Source organism: Entamoeba histolytica, genomic scaffold (assembly GCF_000208925.1).
Source record: "Entamoeba histolytica HM-1:IMSS scf_1104750516399 genomic scaffold, whole genome shotgun sequence".
In the NCBI taxonomy this organism is placed as follows: Eukaryota; Evosea; order Mastigamoebida; family Endamoebidae; genus Entamoeba; species Entamoeba histolytica.
The window spans coordinates 25,031-44,248 of NW_001914897.1; the positions used below are offsets into that span (position 1 = coordinate 25,031).

The 19,218-nt window shown below is 26.8% G+C and overlaps 8 protein-coding genes across 8 annotated transcripts, besides 3 other annotated features; 5 read left to right on the top strand and 3 right to left on the bottom strand.

Moving 5' to 3' along the window:
• Positions 1-31: 31 nt before the first annotated feature.
• Positions 32-122: a repeat region.
• Positions 123-766: 644 nt separating this feature from the next.
• Positions 767-3,184, bottom strand: EHI_010500 (WD domain containing protein; the record flags this gene model as incomplete). The annotated part of the gene is made up of 2 exons (XM_644978.2): positions 767-2,975; positions 3,042-3,184. The coding sequence occupies 2 exons, from the start codon at positions 3,182-3,184 to the stop codon at positions 767-769; spliced, it is 2,352 nt and encodes a 783-aa protein (XP_650070.2).
• Positions 3,185-3,660: 476 nt separating this feature from the next.
• Positions 3,661-4,889, top strand: EHI_010510 (uncharacterized protein). The gene has a single exon (XM_644977.2). It carries the CDS (start codon positions 3,756-3,758, stop codon positions 4,770-4,772), a length of 1,017 nt encoding a protein of 338 aa, XP_650069.1. The 5' UTR covers positions 3,661-3,755; the 3' UTR covers positions 4,773-4,889.
• A 43-nt stretch (positions 4,890-4,932) lies between these two features.
• EHI_010520 (uncharacterized protein) lies at positions 4,933-5,781 on the bottom strand (the record flags this gene model as incomplete). The annotated part of the gene is made up of 1 exon (XM_644976.2): positions 4,933-5,781. One exon carries the CDS (start codon positions 5,779-5,781, stop codon positions 4,957-4,959), a length of 825 nt encoding a protein of 274 aa, XP_650068.1. The 3' UTR covers positions 4,933-4,956.
• A 317-nt stretch (positions 5,782-6,098) lies between these two features.
• EHI_010530 (tubulin alpha chain, putative) lies at positions 6,099-7,466 on the bottom strand (the record flags this gene model as incomplete). The annotated part of the gene is made up of 1 exon (XM_644975.1): positions 6,099-7,466. The coding sequence occupies one exon, from the start codon at positions 7,464-7,466 to the stop codon at positions 6,099-6,101; it is 1,368 nt and encodes a 455-aa protein (XP_650067.1).
• A 378-nt stretch (positions 7,467-7,844) lies between these two features.
• EHI_010540 (TBC domain containing protein) lies at positions 7,845-8,786 on the top strand (the record flags this gene model as incomplete). Its single annotated transcript, XM_644974.1, has 1 exon — positions 7,845-8,786. One exon carries the CDS (start codon positions 7,845-7,847, stop codon positions 8,784-8,786), a length of 942 nt encoding a protein of 313 aa, XP_650066.1.
• A 77-nt stretch (positions 8,787-8,863) lies between these two features.
• Positions 8,864-9,185: a repeat region.
• Positions 9,186-10,543: 1,358 nt separating this feature from the next.
• Positions 10,544-12,372: a repeat region.
• Positions 12,373-12,473: 101 nt separating this feature from the next.
• On the top strand, positions 12,474-14,121 carry EHI_010550 (protein with DENN and LIM domains; the record flags this gene model as incomplete). The annotated part of the gene is made up of 2 exons (XM_644973.1): positions 12,474-12,790; positions 12,837-14,121. The coding sequence occupies 2 exons, from the start codon at positions 12,474-12,476 to the stop codon at positions 14,119-14,121; spliced, it is 1,602 nt and encodes a 533-aa protein (XP_650065.1).
• Positions 14,122-14,281: 160 nt separating this feature from the next.
• On the top strand, positions 14,282-17,284 carry EHI_010560 (acyl-CoA synthetase, putative; the record flags this gene model as incomplete). The annotated part of the gene is made up of 1 exon (XM_644972.1): positions 14,282-17,284. One exon carries the CDS (start codon positions 14,282-14,284, stop codon positions 17,282-17,284), a length of 3,003 nt encoding a protein of 1,000 aa, XP_650064.1.
• Positions 17,285-17,473: 189 nt separating this feature from the next.
• Positions 17,474-18,362, top strand: EHI_010570 (uncharacterized protein). The gene has a single exon (XM_644971.2). It carries the CDS (start codon positions 17,475-17,477, stop codon positions 18,336-18,338), a length of 864 nt encoding a protein of 287 aa, XP_650063.1. The 5' UTR covers position 17,474; the 3' UTR covers positions 18,339-18,362.
• Positions 18,363-19,218: the final 856 nt, after the last annotated feature.

Below are 19,218 nucleotides of genomic sequence, written 5' to 3' on the forward strand. Positions count from 1 at the left end.
TTAACACTTAATTAATTACTTTTTATTTTGATCTTCTATCATTTATATTTCTTGGTTAATGTGAAATTCTTCTTTGGTTATTTGTTTTTCTTTATTTTTGTGGTGGCTGTTGTAATGCATCTTTTTGTAGAGAGAATTGTGTTAATTAAATAATTAACAAATGAAACTAAAAACATCGAAGAAGTTAAAATGTTAAGACTAAGACGAAGATGAATGTCATAGAATATTGTTTATTTCACAATCAAACGTACTCTATAAATATAATAAACAATAAAATATGATAGTACTACCCTCCTCATAGTAACCAAAAATAAAAACAATTTTATTGATATTTCATTAACTATTTTTTAACTTAAAAAAAACTTTATTTCTATTTTGCAATGTATTACATTTTATTCTTTCTTCATGCCTCATTATTATTTCATTTATTCACAATTATTATTTGTTCTTTGTGTTTGTTCTTTCTTTTTAACAATATATTCATTATGTTAACATTTATTCATAATATGTATCATATAATGTATTGATGAATGATTTATGATTAATAAAAATAGACCATATTCCTTCCCTTATATTTTTTTATAGTTGTAGTGAATTATATGCAATTTCATGAAGCATTATATTAATACTTTACTATAAGTTATAGATAGTTTAATAAATATATTCATAGATTACATCATTTTGTATATTAATAAATCAAATCATTTAATACAGAAAAAAAGGAAACAAAAAATGTATATTTTTCATATATAAATTAAACAAATAATTAATATTTCCACATTGAGATTGTACCATCTTTAAATCCACAACAAATAATATTCTTTTTTGAAGCAATACTAATTAGTCCAGAAGTGTTGTGTGAGTTTAAAGTGATAGACTGTGCTGGGTTGTCAGTTGGAAAAATATAAACTTCTCCACTCTCACCACCACAAATCAGCATCTCATTATTATAAGTCATATTACAAATTTTTTTCTTAATAGAATGAGTTGGGTGTGTTAACTCTCTAATATCCCAGTAATGAACTAATCTATCATTTCCAGCAGAAACAAAAGTGTAAGGACTTATTTGTTCAAGTCCAACAATACCTGATTTATGTCCTTTTATTTTAGATATTCTTGGATTAGAAATTGAAGGATCCCACAATTGAATAGTTCTATCAGCAGAGCCACTAAGAAATAATGAATTAAATGGTTTTACAATTTGAACTTTTCTTTGATGACCAGAGTATGTAAATAATAAAGTTTGTCTCATGTCAGAATATCTATATCCCATAATTTTTTCATTCCAAACAATAAAGTCCATATCCTTCAACGGAAGAAATCCCTCTAATTTACCTTCATTAACATCAAAAACTTGAGACTCACGAGAGTCTGACCAATTAATATATTTAATGGTTCCACAATGATATCCAGATGCAATAAAGTTATTCATAACAAATTTAGTGGATACCAAACAACTATTTGGACCAACAAATGTTCTTGATGACTCATCTTGTAAATTCCAAAGTCTAATTTTTCTATCAGAACTTCCACTAACTAATAATGAACAATCATCACTAATATCTAATGCTCGGATTAAATTTGTGTGACCTGTTAATACTGAATGTTTTGGAGTTGCCTTTTTCCATTCTTCATAAAAACATTGAGAAGAGTTTTGAAGAGGATATTCTGTGTTATAAAAAGGATGAAGTTGTTGTTGTTTATTTTGAATTATAAGTTTACTACAATATTCCATCATTGCTTTTAGTTGTTTGTTTGTTCGAGAAAGTGCAGTGATATCTTCTTTAGTAAAATACCGACTTATTTTAACCATTAAAGGTAATTGAATTTTTAATAATGGAGGAATAAATGGGTCTTTACTTGTAATAATTGTTAATGGTTGTTTATAATTTTGAACAGGAGAAACATTTTGAAAAGAAAGTTCGATATTTCTTAAGAATTCTAACATAGCATGTAAAGCCACTTTATCATTTAAACGAGGTAAAGTAGTTTTAGCAATTACTTTAACATTGAATTGAATATTCCAAGTTCCTTCACAACCACAAACATAAATGTAACTTGGACCAAAATTATATTTTTGAATCCCTTTATTTTCTTCTTGAGAAGAAAGAGTGGATAAGCTTTTAAAATGAACTAAAGCACATTTTTCTGAATAAATAAAAGAAGAAAATGAAATGTCTTCTCCATCATTTTGATATGACTTAGGACATGACTTATGAAATATTGTTGTTAAACTATCAGCTGTTTCTATTACTCTACAACGGTCTTGAAAGACTAATTCTATAAGTGTTTTTCTTGATAATCTAAATTCACATATCTTTTGAATTGAACCTTCAACAATAAATGATGCCTGGTCACATACAAATTCAACACATGTAATTCTTGTATTATTAGAATCATACCAAACTTCTCCAACACTATCATGTTTTCCATTTAGAGTTAGTTCAAGACCAATACGCTCAGTAGTAATAGCATTGATTATGTTTATTCTTTCTACAGTTTTATCATATTTTAAATAATCAAAACATGATTTTATTCTTCTAATTGGGATATAACTAAACCTTTCAAGAGATTCGTTAATGTCGTTTGATTGCAGCCAAGGAATAGGTTGAATAATTTCATAATCAGATATAAGACAACCATCTTTAGTTTCTTCAAGAGTAATTGCTTGCATTAATATTGCACTATCTCTAAATGGAATAATTTTTGATTTATCATGAGTAATACTTAATGAAAGAATATATGTTTTATCTGTAAATTCTTTAATAACTCTTTTTAGACAAAGAGCATTCTTATTAAATCCAATTAAATTAAATTCCATTTCTACAATTAAATCAAAAATATTATCTTTCTGAATAAAATTTAACTTATAAATAAAAGGAAGGTATTGAACATATGTCTCAAAGTGTAAAAAGAATTTATATAATTCAATAGTCTTTATAGGGATAATTCCTTCAATAACAATAACGTCCAACCTAACTTGTCAATATTTTTAACTATCTTTTTATTACTGAAAAGATTGAATCTGAATAATAGCAAACCCCTCTTCTTTTTTTAAATATCCAACAGTAAATGGTATCGACTCAATTGCAACTGTTTTCTTTTTAGTACATTCTTTACTATGAATACGTTTATTAAGACATTCTAAATCTTTAATAATATCATCAGTAGTGAATTGATTCATAAAGAGTTAAAATAATTTTAAAATTCTTTTTTTTTTTCTTTTTTTTAATCAATAGAAGGGAAAAAGACCAAATTTAATAAAATGAATGCTACATAAAACAAAAAAGTTCTTCTTTTTTTGGTATAACTTTTTTTTTAACTCTTTTGTTTTATTTTTTGAATTTCTATAACAAAATACTAATTATTGATTATTCAAATATTTTTTTCTATTTTTTTTTTTTCGGAGTTGATATTGGGACAATATCATCAGACAAAAGATAATGATAAAAATATAAATAGATAAAAAAAAAACAGTCATTTCTTTTTCTAACTTAAAAGAATCTTCTTCATAGACTTACTTATAAAAAAGATAAAACAATAACATAACTAATAAATGAACCAATAAATAACTGCTTAGTAGTAGTTATTAATAAATCAAAAAAGAATAATATATTGAAGTAGTAATAAAAATCGATATATAATAAAAGAGAAAATGAATTTAAAAAGAATAATATAAATATTAAAAATAACATTCCATTTATTTTCTATAAAAATATACAGAACTAGAACTTTAAAATTTGATATATATAATTATGAGCTTCGATATTGATGAAGACTCCATTCCAGCCATTCGTGGTTGGGTAACAAAACAAGGTGGTTCACATAAAAGCTGGAAGAAAAGATGGTTCCAAACTACTCCACGTAATCCATTCAGATTAGACTATTATACTAATGACTCTTGCAGTTCATTAAAAGGACATATAGATATGTCTCAAGTTACTGATATGATTACTACAAGAAATAAAGATAAAGATGGGTCAATGAGATATGGATTTCAATTAGTAACTGAAAAAAGAACTTGGAAATTGATTGTAGAAGGAGAAGAAGATGGTGAATATTGGAAAGATTCATTTAGAAAATTAATTAATCAAGTAAGAAAATCAAAAGGTCTTCCCCCTTTGGAACGTAAAAAACATGACACTGGAAAACGCCATCACCATCATCATGATAAAAAGAAAGAAGAGAAAAAAAAAACTACAACTACCTCTTCTACACCTGTTACTCCTGTTAATGCTGCACCACCTCCTCCAACCCCTATCACTGTAACTACTACTTCAAATCCTACTACTGGTGTTGTCGTTGCTGCTGCACCACCACCTCCTCCATCTAAAATTAGTATCGCTGCTGCACCACCACATGTTACTAATTACTCAAAACCTATTATTCAACAAGAACCTGAACAACAAGAAGATTCTGAAAAACAACAAGAAGAAGAACAATACGATCAACAGGATGAGCAATATGACCAACAGGATGAGCAGTATGATCAAGAAGAAGAAGGTGAATATTCTGATGAAGAATATGATGAAGATGATGACATTGCACCAGAAGAAATTTATGACAATGAAATAAGAGCTTGTGTACCACCTGAAAAATATGCTGTTGCTCTTCATGATTATGATTCTTCAACTGAAACTGAATTATCTATTAAAAGAGGTCAAAAAATTATTATTTTTGATGATTCTGATCCAGAAGGATGGCTTGGTGCTGAAACAATTGATGGAAGTAGAGGATGGGTATCTTCTCATTACGTAAAAATACTCCTTTAACTGTGCAGTTCCTTTTATTTCAATTGATTTTTTATATTTTTTAATATAATAACTTTATAAAGTATTTAAACATTGAAAATGTAATATAAAGATATTTTTTTTATACTTATCTGATTTAAAAGAAAAAAAGTATACAAGTAAAATGAAGAAGATAAAATATAATCTAAAAATTAAACGTTCAATTTTAATTCATTGGAATTTCTTCATTGATTGGTTGTTGAGAATCAACGAAAACACTTTCAAGTTGGTTTGAAGTTTCTGATTTTATTTCTACATTTTCTAATTTATAATAATTCTCAGGAACTTCACGCTCTCCTTCAACAAGAATAAATTCTCCAGTTAAAAAACCAAGTGCAAATCCTATAAATTCAGAGAATAATAATACTAAACAACTTTGCCATGAAATGTTATTGTTTGAATTGGAAATTAATCGACAAACAACAATAAATGGATTGACAATCATTCCACTTGGTAATGCAATACATCCAGCAGCAATCACTCCAGGAATAAGAAGAGCAGCACTTTGTTTTCTATAAGTAATTAACATTAATACAAATATTAATATGAAACTGCCAAAACATTCAGAAAGAACTTGGATAAAACTATATGTCTTAGAAGAAAAAGCAATAAGACTATCAGTAAAGAAGAGGTTTAGAGTTAAAACAGAGAATAAACCACCTAAAAATTGAGCAACAATACTAACTAGTGTTTGCCAAAAAGTTTGTCCTCTTCTAAGAAAGAAAACAATAGAGATACCAGTATTAAATTGCCCATTACACACTGGTGAGAGAATTTCAATAATTGGTCCTAATCCAAAAATAACTAAAAGAGAACAAATATATGTTGGATAATTAAGGTAAGCAGTACAATTTGTAAGATAGAATAAATAATAACTACCAATTAACTCACCAATAAAGAACCTTATTAATTTATTATGACAAAGAAGTCTATATTTCATATAATAACCATAAAAGGTTGATGTTCTTAACCGACTAGCTAACTTTTCCATAGCACTGTTTTTGCACAGTTTTAAGTTACCTAATATAAATACAAAAAAAAATAAAAATGAATTAACAAACAAAAAATCAACTTTCGGTTCCTTCTTTTATTTTTTTCTACTGAATAGTGCTTTGTTTCTGTTAGCTTTAATAATTATTCATTGTGTCTTTTAACAAAAATAAGTTACAAAAATTATTTATTATCTTTGGCGAGATATATATCTTTTTTTTTAAATTAATTCATCTTACTTAAAGAAAGTTTGAACGTCTTTTTTCTCTGTTTTAAATAAAAAATTTAAACTAAGGAATTACTAACAAAAAATAATTCTTATTGTGCTGTCATTGACTCTCCTTCAGCTGTATTGTCAAAAGCAAGATTGGCATATTCTACTTCTAGTTCATATAAGTCTTGTCGTGCATCAGTAAATTCATTTTCTTCCATTCCTTCTCCAACATAATGATGAACAAATGCTCTATTACCAAACATTAAGTCAAAGTTTTGATTTACTTTTTGGAATACTTGGCACATAGCTGTATGGTTAGCAATCATACATGCACTTCTAGCAGTAGAAGCATATGAACTACCAGGAACAGCAGTAGCTGGTTGACTATTAATACCACATTTAAATGAACATGGACACCATCCAACAAATGGAACTGTATTTTGTTTCTTAATTCCACTAACAGCAAGATTAACTTCACGTGATGAAACATCTCCTCGATACATCATACAACAACTCATAAATTTACCTTTATTAATATCATCACATTGAATCATTAAACTATTTGGATCAAATAATGATGATGTAAGTTCTTGAACTGATAATGTTTGTCTAATAGCTTTTTCTGGTGTAACAATTGGTGCATATGACATCATAGCAAAATGGTCTCTTGGGAATGGAACAAGATTAGTTGGAAATTCATTTAAGTCAACATTTAATGTACCTTCAAATCTTAATGATGCAGTAATAGAACTCATGGCTTGTGCAATTAATTGATTTAAATGGAAATATGATGGACTATGAACTCCTAATTGTTTTTGACATATTTTATAAATTGATTCATTATCAACCATAAAAGTACAATTTACAAATTTCATCATAGCATGAGTATTTAACACAGCATTATATGGCTCAACAACTCCACTAGAAAGTTTTGGTGATGGCCAAATAACAGTGTTCAATTTAGTCTTTTTTGTATATTTGTCTGCTAATTTCTCACATAATGCTGCAGTAAAACCACTTCCAGTTCCTCCACCAACAGAATTATAAATGAAAAATCCTTGTAATCCTGTACAATTTTCTGTAGCTTTTCTAATAGCATCCATTGTTTGATTTAGTAATGGTTCATATCCTGTTTTTCCTTTAGCAAAATTAGAGGATGCATCTTCTTTACCACAAATTAATTGTTCAGGATGATAAAGTCCAGAATATTCTCCAGTTTTAATTTCATCAATTACAGTAGGTTCAGTATCGACAAAAACTGAACGTGGAACATGTCTTCCATTTTGGAGTTCTTGGAAAAAGGCATTATAAGCAGTGTCACCATCATTAGTTATAACTGACCTTTTTTCATTAGTATTGGCAATAGCTGTTCCATCTGGTTGAATTCCATGTTCAAGGCAAAACAGCTCCCAACATTTATTTCCAAGTTGACATCCAGCTTGACCAATGTGTATTGTTATTACTTCCCTCATATTTTGAAAATTTCAAGTTCAAGTTGTTTGAAGTTCTAGTTGAAAAATCTTTAGTTGACTTTTCTTTTCACCTTTAGCACTTCTCTTTCCTTTACTTCTTTGAGTTATGTTTATGTCCTCTCTTTTCCAATAAGTTTCCCCAAGATTTTAATTAATTTATTGTTTTAGTTTTTGAGTATTTTTTAACCTATCTCAAAACTTATTTTAGGGATTTGTTAAGATATTGTTTTGAATCACATTTTAATATGTTAGCAACTAAAGTATTTTTGCAACCGTACAAAAAAGAGTTTTATCATGAGAAATTCTTATGGAATAAAATTTAGAACTTGCAATTATAAAAACAAGGAAATTTCCCATCTGGGAATATCATTTTAATTTATGGGAGATACACCATCTAAACCTGAAGATACACCATCTTCATTTGAACAACAACCAGACTATTCTAAATACACTGCACAACAAGTATTTGATGATTGGGAGGAAATTGAAATGAAAGCTCCAGCATTTATTCGTCGTTTTGTAAAGTCAATTGATAATAAAACTAGACTAAGATACTGGCTAACAATGGCTAATCCTGAACAATATACTATAAAAAATCCAGACTTATTTCAAAGTTTATGTGCACAAGCTGAAGTAAGAATGATAAATGATGAAGAATTTAAAAAAATTGGTCAAAAAATTGATTTAGATGTAAATAGAACATTTCCAAATGATCCACAAATGACTGAAGATAAACGACTTGACTTAAGAGATATCTTACGATCTTTTGCTATTTTATTACCAAAAACAGGATATTGTCAAGGAATGTCATTTTTGGCAGGACAAATTTTATTGGTTACCCAAAATCCCGAAGATACATTATGGATTTTTACTTATTTTATGAAAGACTTAAATTTATATGGATTATTTTGTGATGGATTACCTTTATTAAAATTTGCAGTATTTTGTATTGAATGGGTTATTAAACATCGTGTTCCTTCATTAACTAAATACTTCCAAGAAAAAGATACACCATTACTTCTTGTTGTTGGTCAATGGCTAACAGCATTATTTAGTATTAATTTTGATAAATGTGTAACATTAAAAATATGGGATATGTTTTTATTAGAAGGATTTGTCTGGTTAGTAAAGGTAAGTTCTGCTCTATTATTAATACATGGTGATCTTTTTAATGGACTTATTGATGAAGTAGTAATCCAATTAAGACAAGCAACATTAAAAGATGAGTGGAGAAATGTTTCTATGACAGCAGATGGGATTGTTTTTGGAGAAAAAGAGTTAAAAGAGTGTAAATTGGCATATGACCAATCTCAACAATAATTAATGGTAATGAAAAAAGGTAATAAAAATGGAATTTATCAACAATATGTTAATTCATTTTTTTATCGATAAATATTTTTCTTCTTTTTAAGCCTTTGTTTATTTTCTACCTTAATTTTAAGGATTTGCATTTTTCTTATTTTATGAATGGGAGAAGGAATCATTTCATTACTACTAGTCTTACTTTGACTAATCTTCTTTTAGTCTAACCCACACTTCAGTAGTTCCTTATATTACAACAATGTAATATTCTACTATATTCTCTTGCTCCACCCTTTGCAACTTTACCTAATACATTTCTAATTCAAATACACCGTCATAATCCGATAATAACTGGGAGGGTTGAAGTTTGAATTGTATGAGTGTTTGTGTGTGGTGTTTCAGATATGTCACCTTCGATCTAACAGGTAAAGAAAACAAAGAAATATGAAAGAATGATTCTTTGTTGTATTTTCAAATTAATTAATAATCAATATTAATAAAGTAATGAAATGAATAATAATGAGAATAATGTAATTTAAACAAAATGAAATAAAAAGAATGATAAATAATTAATATTTCATTGAATAAAATGTTATTGAACTTTCATATTTCATATATTAATTAATTAGTTCATTTATTATTCATTTTATTTAAATTATTGTTTATTTAAAATATAAACTATCATATTTTATATTAGTTTATTTAATGCTTTTAAATTACTTCATCAAACATACAGTAGAAATAGAATCATGTCGTCTTTCTAATGATGTTCAATCATTATACATAATTATTATCTTTTTAATTATTTCTTCTTTATGATAAATAATACTGACAAATTATTTTCTAGTTTCTTAATCAATAAATTCAATATCTTCTTTTACAAACACAAATATTTTGGGAATTTTGTTTTCTATTTATTTCATTGTTTTATTTCTTTCGTGTTCTTCTTCTTGTTGATTTTTTAGAAAGAATAATTTATTTAATTTCAGTTCTTTCAATTTCCAAATCACAATAACTAATTTCTTCTATGTATTTCATTCTTGTATTTCTTTGCAATTTCTTTACTTTTATTTATTTCGTTCTTCTTTTCTCGTTTAATGTTTCTATCTTTTTTATCTTTTTCTTCAGTAATACTATGATAAAGAGTGTCTCTTTTTCAACTTCTTCTACATTAATTGGTGTTATTAACATTTTTCATTGTCATCATCCTTACAATTTCATTTTATCTTTGTGTATTATCATAACAAGATGAATCTTTTGAATCAACAAAACATAATAGAAATGAATATTTTACAGTTATTCCAATAAAAATTCCAACAATTTTTGTTATCACTTATCTACTTTTGTTTTCTTCATGAACTTTTTTATGAATACAACAATATTATTTAATCAAATCGATACAACCATGTCTTCAAATGTTTGATATTGTGGAATTATTCTGTATTATTCTATTCATTGATTTATTATTTTATGAAAACTAGTTGAAATTCAAAACAATATCAATTATTTATTCATATTCTTTTCATTCTTCATATGTCTTGTAACACAAATATATTAATAATAAACATATTTCATTTATCACTTTCTCATTACATTCATTTTGTTTCTTTAGTTTTGTGTTATTATTTTCTTTCAAAACACTTTTCTTCATTTTGAATTTAAAAAATGTATTTTCCATCACTTGTATTTCAAATGATAACTAATTTAATTTATTTACTATTCATTGAATGTTATTAGTTGTTAGTTGTTTTAAATAATAATTAAACAAAATAATTAAGCAAATAATTAAGTATTAATAGAAATAGCTTCTATTGTTCCTGAATCATGGGAGACTAATCACATCTCTTCTTCATCTTCAAGCAGCTCTACGGAGTATGTTTGTGATTGAAGCAGTATTCCATGACATCCATCATGTTTTTTATTATAATGGTTTTTACTTCTTTCTCGATGTTAATCTCAATTTTTAATTCTTTGATTAGTCTGATACTTTCTTTATTTACTAATCCATTTATTGATATTACTACTGGAATTATTCTGACATCTTTTAATTTTTCTATTTTCATTAGAATATTCTTTAATTCCTTATACTTATTTCTTTTCTTCCAATAGGCTCCATTAATATTGTGATCAGCCACAATATTCATATCAAATAATAGACCAGTTTTATTCTTTTTATCTAATACGTATTTGTCTGTTATTTTGTGGTATTGTCCATCACTTTTAGGCATTATTTGTTTGTTCCATATCATAGTAATGTCTTTATATTTGAACATTGTTTCATATTTTATTTTTATATTGTTTATTGAATGTATATTTTCTTATTAATCAATATGATTATGCCTATATGGTCATGTTTCTCTATTTGTGATTTATTATGATAAATACAAGATAGTAGAATGTGTTTTACTGTTGCTATCTTGTCTTTACAAAGTGTGGAGTATTTTAATCTTTCATTTTTCATTATTTTTGTTTTTCTATACCCACAAAATATTGCACCATCTTGCATTTTAGTTAATTGGAGAAATGCATTCTTTTTAATATTGATTGACTTCCATGCTTTCATTGTATTAGTTTTATCTACTCCTTTTGACTCGAACCATCTTCTAAAATGTCCACTTATTTGATGACATTTCCATTTTTTGATGTGTTGGTCGGTTAATAATTTTTTTATTTCTACTACTACTTCTTTTTCTTTTTTCTTTTCTATCCCTTCATTTATTATTTCTTCTATTTTTGTTTCATTTATTTTATGAATTGATGTTTTTAATTCTATTCCATATTCATTTCTTATTGTACCATCTATCTATATGTTATTTCATATTTCACTTTCTCTGGTACAATAGTACATTACTGTTCTTACTAATTCAATAACATATTCGTCACTTATATTTATTAATCCTTCATTTCTTCTATAATAACATACAACCGATCTTTGGAGTTTCACCATTGTATTTTGCCTTTCTTAAATATTTTCTTATCTCCTTTTCAATTTTATCTAGGTCAGTGATTTTCCAATTTACAACTGATGCTGAATATCTGAAGATATGGATTACTTCCGTGTTTATTCTAGTAATATATCTTCTATTACTACTTTCATCACTGTTTATTTCTTCCATCTTTTGATTCATTTTTTCTTTGATGGTTTTACAATTGAAGGTGTCATCAATTTCGTCGGACTGCCATATTCCTAAGTATTTATACAAGTCATCACCTTCAATTACATTGATGTTTTGCATTCCATTTGGTATTTCTTTAATGTTTTTTAATACCATTCCTGACTTTTTCTCATTCATTTCAATACGTAACTTATTATTTCATTAATTTCATTGTGGATTATTCCCATTTCTTCACTACTTTCTGTCATTATTCTCAAATCATCCATATATAATGTGTGATTTGATTTTGGGAATTTCTCTTCGATGATTTGAGAAATTACATTCATCTGTATGATGAAGAGTAGATTTGATAATGAATCACCTTGTAAAATTCATCTATTTAATTTAATACTACCTAGATATTCATTATATTTATAACATATGAATATCTTCAATCTAGTCATCATATTTTCAATAATGTCAATGATGACAAACTCTTAATGAGAATAATATTCTATAAATAATTCCAAAAAACAAAAATAAGAAAAATAGAAAATACAACTAAAAAATTAGAAGAAACTAATAAATCCATTGATATTAAAAACCAAAAATGGAAAAACAAGAGAAATTAATTGAAAATATTATTCATTTTAAATGTACTCAAATTGAAGAAGGAATGTCATACGAATGTATATCACAACATCCATACAAAGACACTGTTTTACAACATATGGTTTTTCCATTTTGTTTTCCAGAAGGAGATTCAATGATAAATAAAAAAGATGGATTAAATTATCATATTGACTATGAAAAACAAGAGTCATTTGCATTTATCCTAACAGATATTAGTGCTAATCGAAGATATGTTTATTGTAGACGATTTTCTAATTTTAAATTTCCTGAATGTTTTTGTATTATTGCAGAGAGGTTTGTCAGTTATTTTAACGAAATTAGAATAAATAAAAATAAATAGACCATTTGAATCTTTATTTAAAAAAATATTAGACAAAGCTGTTGCAATACGTAAAATATCAATAAATTTATTATCTAAATTCTTTGAAGATATTGCAAAACAAAATGTACCATCAATTAATGGTGTATTAACAAACATATCATTTCATCATATTCCTTATGAAATATCTTCAGAAGAAGATTTTAGTAAACACCATTCATCAAATGTTTTAAATATTTTAAAATTATTTGGTGCTTCATTTTTAGTTGATATAATTGGTGATATTATGATGGAAAGAAAATTTGTATTTTTATCAAATTCAATTGGTTCATTATCTGATACAATCCTTACTTTAACATCATTGATTTATCCTTTTGTTTGGCATCATGTATTAATTCCTATTTTACCTGTTCAATTAGCTTCATACCCAACTGCACCAATGCCTTATTTAATTGGAATTAAAACATCTTTATGGGAACATGTAAAGAAAGAATGTGATGGGGGAATGGAAGATACTATTGTTATTGACTTAGAAAAAGGACAACAGATTGAAGGACCTGTCTTTCCAATGGTATTTACTTCTCCCAGTTCTATTCTTCTTCGTTCACAATTATCATTAATTCAGAATGATCCAGATCCAGATGAAAATATTGAATTAAAGAATGATACTATTTATAATATGTTTCAGTTATTCTTCTTTAAAATATTTCATAATTATTTTCAATGTTTTAAAGCTAATCCAGGTGGTAGAATTAAATATTCATTTGATAGAGATGCTTTTGTATCTAAACTAAGTGAAGATGATAAACTATTTTTTGAAAGTTTTGAAGATTCTCAAATGTGTTTTATGTTTTTCAATACAAGAGCAGAACAAAAGAGTGATGAATATCAAATCGAAGCTTTATGTCCATTTAATCGTCTTCCACCTAAAGAGTCATATGGATTTGTTGATTGTGGATTTGTAATGGAAAATTTAGATTCTGGAGAATCAATTTCAATGGTATGTCGATTTTGTAATCTTCTTATCACTGGAGAAGATCCTTGTTCTCAAAGAGGTAATGAACTTTATCATACAAAATGCTTTAGATGTTGTTGTTGTGCAAAGATTTTAGAAGGAAATAAATTAGCTAATTGTGAACGGTTAAAGTGTGTGTATTGTCATCGTTCTCAAAAACCTGAATTAACAATTAGTGAAATTCAAGCAAGAATTGATTCAAAAGAAAAGAGAAAATTAACAAAGACTGAAAAATTAGTTTCTAAAACATTTAAAAAGAGGTTTGAAAATGAAAAGTTACAACAAAATTAATTGTGGAAATTTCGTTTTTGTTTGCAGTTTCTTTTTTCTTTTCTTTTGAATAAGTAAAATTATATTATTATAGTTTTTTTTTTATTATTTTATACAAAATGGAAGTCAAATTTATCAAAAAAAAAAGAAGAAGAAGAACTTTAAAAATATTTTGAGTTATATGAGTTTGACTGAATCACATCTTATTGGAAATATTGATATTCCTTTAAAAGAAACTACATACCCAAAACACTTTTTAGAAATAGTTGAAAAGAATCCTAATAAAGAATGTTTGGTATTTAGGTCTAGTAGAACAGGAGCATATATTAGACATACATACTCACAGTTACTTAATACATTAAATTGTGTAATTCAAGGATTTAAAAATGAAATTCATATGGAATTACATACAGTTGTTGCTATTTATCTTCCAAATTGTTGTGAATACATTTATTCACAATTAGCTGCATTATGTGGAGGTTATATAATGATGCCATTAAACCCATTATATACAAAACCACAACTTGAAAGACTTTTACCAAGAGTAAATCCATCAGTAATTATCTCATTGACTGCAATGAAACAAAACATTCCAAATGGTTATAATGTTTGTTTTATTGATTCTAATTTAGAAGAAGATCCTTCAAATAAAATTTATTCTTTAAAAAAATTTCTTTCTACTCCTTGTGAAAGAAACTACATAAAAGAGGTGTCTGAAATTTTAAAACCAAATGATATTTCATTTTATGGATGTACTTCTGGATCAACAGGAGAACCTAAAATTTGTACTTATACCCATTTTGCAATGATTAATCCATTCATCACTATTGATCATACTACAAATACTCCAGTAGAAAGAAGAAGAGCTCTTTGTTTTACACCATTGTTTACTACAGCAGCACACTTCCAAATTGATGCTATTTTTGCCGCTGGAGCAACAGTTGTTGTTTGTGATAAATTTGAACCAGAAAGTATTCTTAAATTTATTCAAGAAGAAAAAATTACTAACGTTAATTGTGCTCCATCTGGTATTTTAGCACTTATTCATCATCCTAGTTTTAGTACAGAAAAAGTAAAAACTGTAGAACATGTTATTATGGGAGGTGCAGTTGTTAGTGATGCTTTAATGAATGAAGCACAAAATAAAATGGGTCTTCTTGATTGTAAATCTGGTTATGGTATGACTGAAACATGTGGTGTAATGTATACAATGACTACTACAGTTGGACAACTTCAACCACATTATGAATTAAGAATTGTTGACCATGTAACTCGTAAAATTACACCAGTTGGAGTTCCAGGAGAGATTGAAGTCCATACTAAAATTATGATGTCTGGTTATTTAAATAATGAAAAAGCAAATAAAGAATCTTATACTGAAGATGGATGGTTTAAGACTGGTGATGAAGGTAATTTAGATAAATATGGAAGACTAATTATCACTGGAAGAGTTAAAGACATGATTATTCGAGGTGGTCATAATGTATTCCCATCAGAAATTGTTGATACTCTTCAAACACATCCTAATGTTGTTTTATGTGGATGTGTATCTGTTCCAGATAGAGCACAAGGAGAACTTATTGTTGCATTTGTTACATTAAAGAAAGAAACAAAAGAAAGTGAATTAAAAGAATTTTGTAGACAAAGATTAGTATCATTTGCAGTACCAACACATATCTTTGTAATAGAAAAGATGCCATTAAACAGTTTTGGTAAAGTATATAATCCTGAACTTAGAAAGATGGCTGCAGAAAAAATTAAAATGTATTGGCAAAATAAATGTGAAAATAATCCATGTCCTCCATCAACTGAAGCTGGTAATGCTATTGCTTCTTTATGGTCAGAATGGTTTGAAATTCCACAAAAAGCTATTTCAAAAGATATGAATTTCTTTGATATTGGAGGAGATTCATTAGTTGGTAGTCAGACTGTAGGATTAATTAGAAAATTTGTTTCAGATGCACCATTTGATTTATTAACTAAATGTCCAACAATAGGCCTTTTAGAGGAATATGTATTAAATCCAAAACTTGACCTTATTCATCCACAATTTAAGAAAGATATTGAAGATATTCAAAACCTTAAAATGGAACCAATTCAAATTGAATCAAACCAAAAGAAAGTTGCTTTCTTAACTGGTTCTAATGGATTTCTTGGAGTTCATTTAATTCAAGCACTTCAAAAGAAAGGATATCATGTTATTTGTTTAGTTAGATCATTAACAATTAGTGATGGATGGAAACGAATTACACAATCAGCAACTAATTCTCAAATAACACTTGACCTTAATAAAATCGAAATTATTTGTGGAGATGTTTCATTAGTAAAATGTGGATTAAAAGATGATGTTTTTAATTCTATTGTTTCTAAAATTGGACTAATTATTCACAACGCTGCATTTGTTAATTGGAATAGAAGTTATGTTGATATGAGAGGTTCTAATTATATTGGAACTCAAAATGTCATAGAATTCGCTACAAAAGCTAAAGTTCCATTTATTTATGTATCATCCATTGGAGTAGCTGCATGTGTTGGAGGTAAAGAAATAATACCAGATGGTACTGTTTTACCATTTAAAGCAAATGGATATATTCAAACCAAATGGATGAATGAACTTTATTTAAATAAGTTAAGATGCTTTGGATATAAGATTGGTGTTTTAAGACCAGCTTTTATTTCTGGTAATTCTGTATCTGGTTGTTCTAATACTGATGACTTTATTTGGAAGTTAGTACGTTTACTTGTAAATAATGGACTTTCTCCAAATGAACAAAAAATGATTCTTACTCCAGTTGATTTAGTTGCTAATGCATTTATTGAAGCTGTTGATAATCTTCCTATTGCAGCTAATTTAATACCATTACATCCAGCTGATATTAGTTATGTTTGTGATCTTGTTGCTAAACGAATGAATAAAACTATTGAACACAAACCAATGAATGAAATTAAAGAACAACTTATTTCATTAGCACAAAGTGGAAATAAAGAAGTATTATCATTACTTCCATCTATGCAAATGAGTGGGTCATTAGATATTGAATACAAATGGGTTAAAGAGCAATCTCTTGACCTTTCAGAAACACAACAATCTTTAGATAACTCTGTTACCTATCTATTTAATACAGGTTTCTTTGGAGAAGAATTTAGTGATGGAAAAACACAAGCTTTTGGACGTTCTCATTGATTTTTTTTTCTTAACATTTTTGGTTAATTTATTTTTTAATAATAAAAATATTATTTTATATAATCAAGTTTTTTAGTATTTTCAATTACCTCTAGAACTTAAAAGAACTAATAAAATTACCTTTATTGACCTCTAAAGACTTTTCAATTATTTAAAGAGATCTAAAAAGAAAATAATTTAAAAGAAAAGTATGTCTTTAAACGATATTGAAAAAACTAAACTACAAGACCTTTGTAATAAAAAATATAAAGAACAAGCTATTTGGTTTTTGAACGCTTATTGGTTAGAAAATGGAGAAGCTGAAGCTGAAAACGTTTGGGATTATTGTAATAAGTTTGGTGAATTTGATCCAGAAAATCATGCAGATGGATGCTCTCTTGATGAATTAAATATTCACAGAATTCTTGAACATTATAATGAACACCAAACAATTCAACAATTCAGAGAATCATTAAGAAACCAACAATTTGAATTTAAAAAATTGTTTGCTCTTTGTGTGTTCTTAGCATGGCACTACAAAATGCCATTAAAGAAGTTAATTAATGCTCCTCAAGGTGCTCAATCAGCAGAAATGCAAAAAGCACAAGAAATGGTTGACCAAGTTTCTGTTTTACTTAATGAAGCAGTGAAAAAAGCAGATGAAGCTACTAAAAGAGATAAAGAGCTTGAAACTGCTCTTAATGCATTGAAAAAAGAAGAAGATGAATTTAATAAGAAAACAGAACAATTAAAAGCACAAATTGAAAAAGAGACTGGTGTTGTTAAAAAGAATAGAGCACAAGCTGAACTTGCTCAACATATTGAGTCTGATCCATTACCATTGAGAAAAGCTAAAATTACTTGTGAAGCTGCTAAGAAAAAATCAGAAAAAGCTCGTGTTGAAGCTGAAACTGCTGCTGAAGAAATGAAAAAGAAAATGGAAGAAGCTGAAGAATATTTAAATCAACAAAAGGCAGCAGCAGCTGCTGGACAAGGATTAATGTGGTGGATGCAAAGAGAACTTGAAGAAAAGAAAAAGTTTATGCCAATGAAAAAAGGAGGAATTGCTAAGTAATTTTGAAAATTCAATTATTAACGTCTGTGTTTAGTTTATTTTAAATTATAAAATAAAATGAATAATATTAATTAACTTTTTGTTATAAATATGTTATGTTATATACTATTTGATGAATATTATTTTGTAGTTAAGTCTTTTGATGATATTTTTTTATAGTCTTGACTCTCTGAATCACTAGAGCTAATAAACTCAATATGTAAAGCAGGAGACTCTTTATATGGGATGTCATTTATAGAATTAAAAATTCCATATGTTTGTTCAATCTGTTCAATTTTTTTCATTTTCTTAATGGCATGTTTTAATTCATCTATAACACTATTGTCATTATGTTCTTCTTTAAAACTCATATTCTGAATATCATTTAGTTAGCGTTAAACAAGTTCTTTTGTTTCTTATTCATTTTATTCATCTTTGTTTCTTTTTTTTTGCTTCTTATTTATTAATTGAATTAAATTAAAATAGTTTAAATTCATTATATTCATTAATATGTTTGAACATTAATTTGATTATATGGATTTATTCTACAGAATTATTTTTATCTTCATGTATTATTTATAGTTAAATATTCATTATACACATATTATTGTTTTCTGCTTGATTTATACTTTAGAATATGAATGTGTTCTTGTCTTTTGTTAATACAAAGATGATAATAATTTTCTTTATTATAGACTTTTTACATTTTACAGTATAAAACCACAAATAACTAAATTATTTTTATAAAAGAGTTTCAAAAGTATTTAAGTAAGTATGATATTATCATAAATATTTATTGTAAATACGAAGATATTTTTATAACAATATATTTTTCATAAATAAACTCAAAATAACAGGAAATATTACATATGACTTGTACTTAAAGAAGATAGTATGAGTC

What these genes read in the sequence shown, in the direction of transcription:
- EHI_010510 (XM_644977.2), top strand. Translation starts at nt 3,756, where the DNA reads ATGAGCTTCGATATTGATGAAGACTCCATTCCAGCCATTCGTGGTTGG.
- EHI_010570 (XM_644971.2), top strand. Translation starts at nt 17,475, where the DNA reads ATGTCTTTAAACGATATTGAAAAAACTAAACTACAAGACCTTTGTAAT.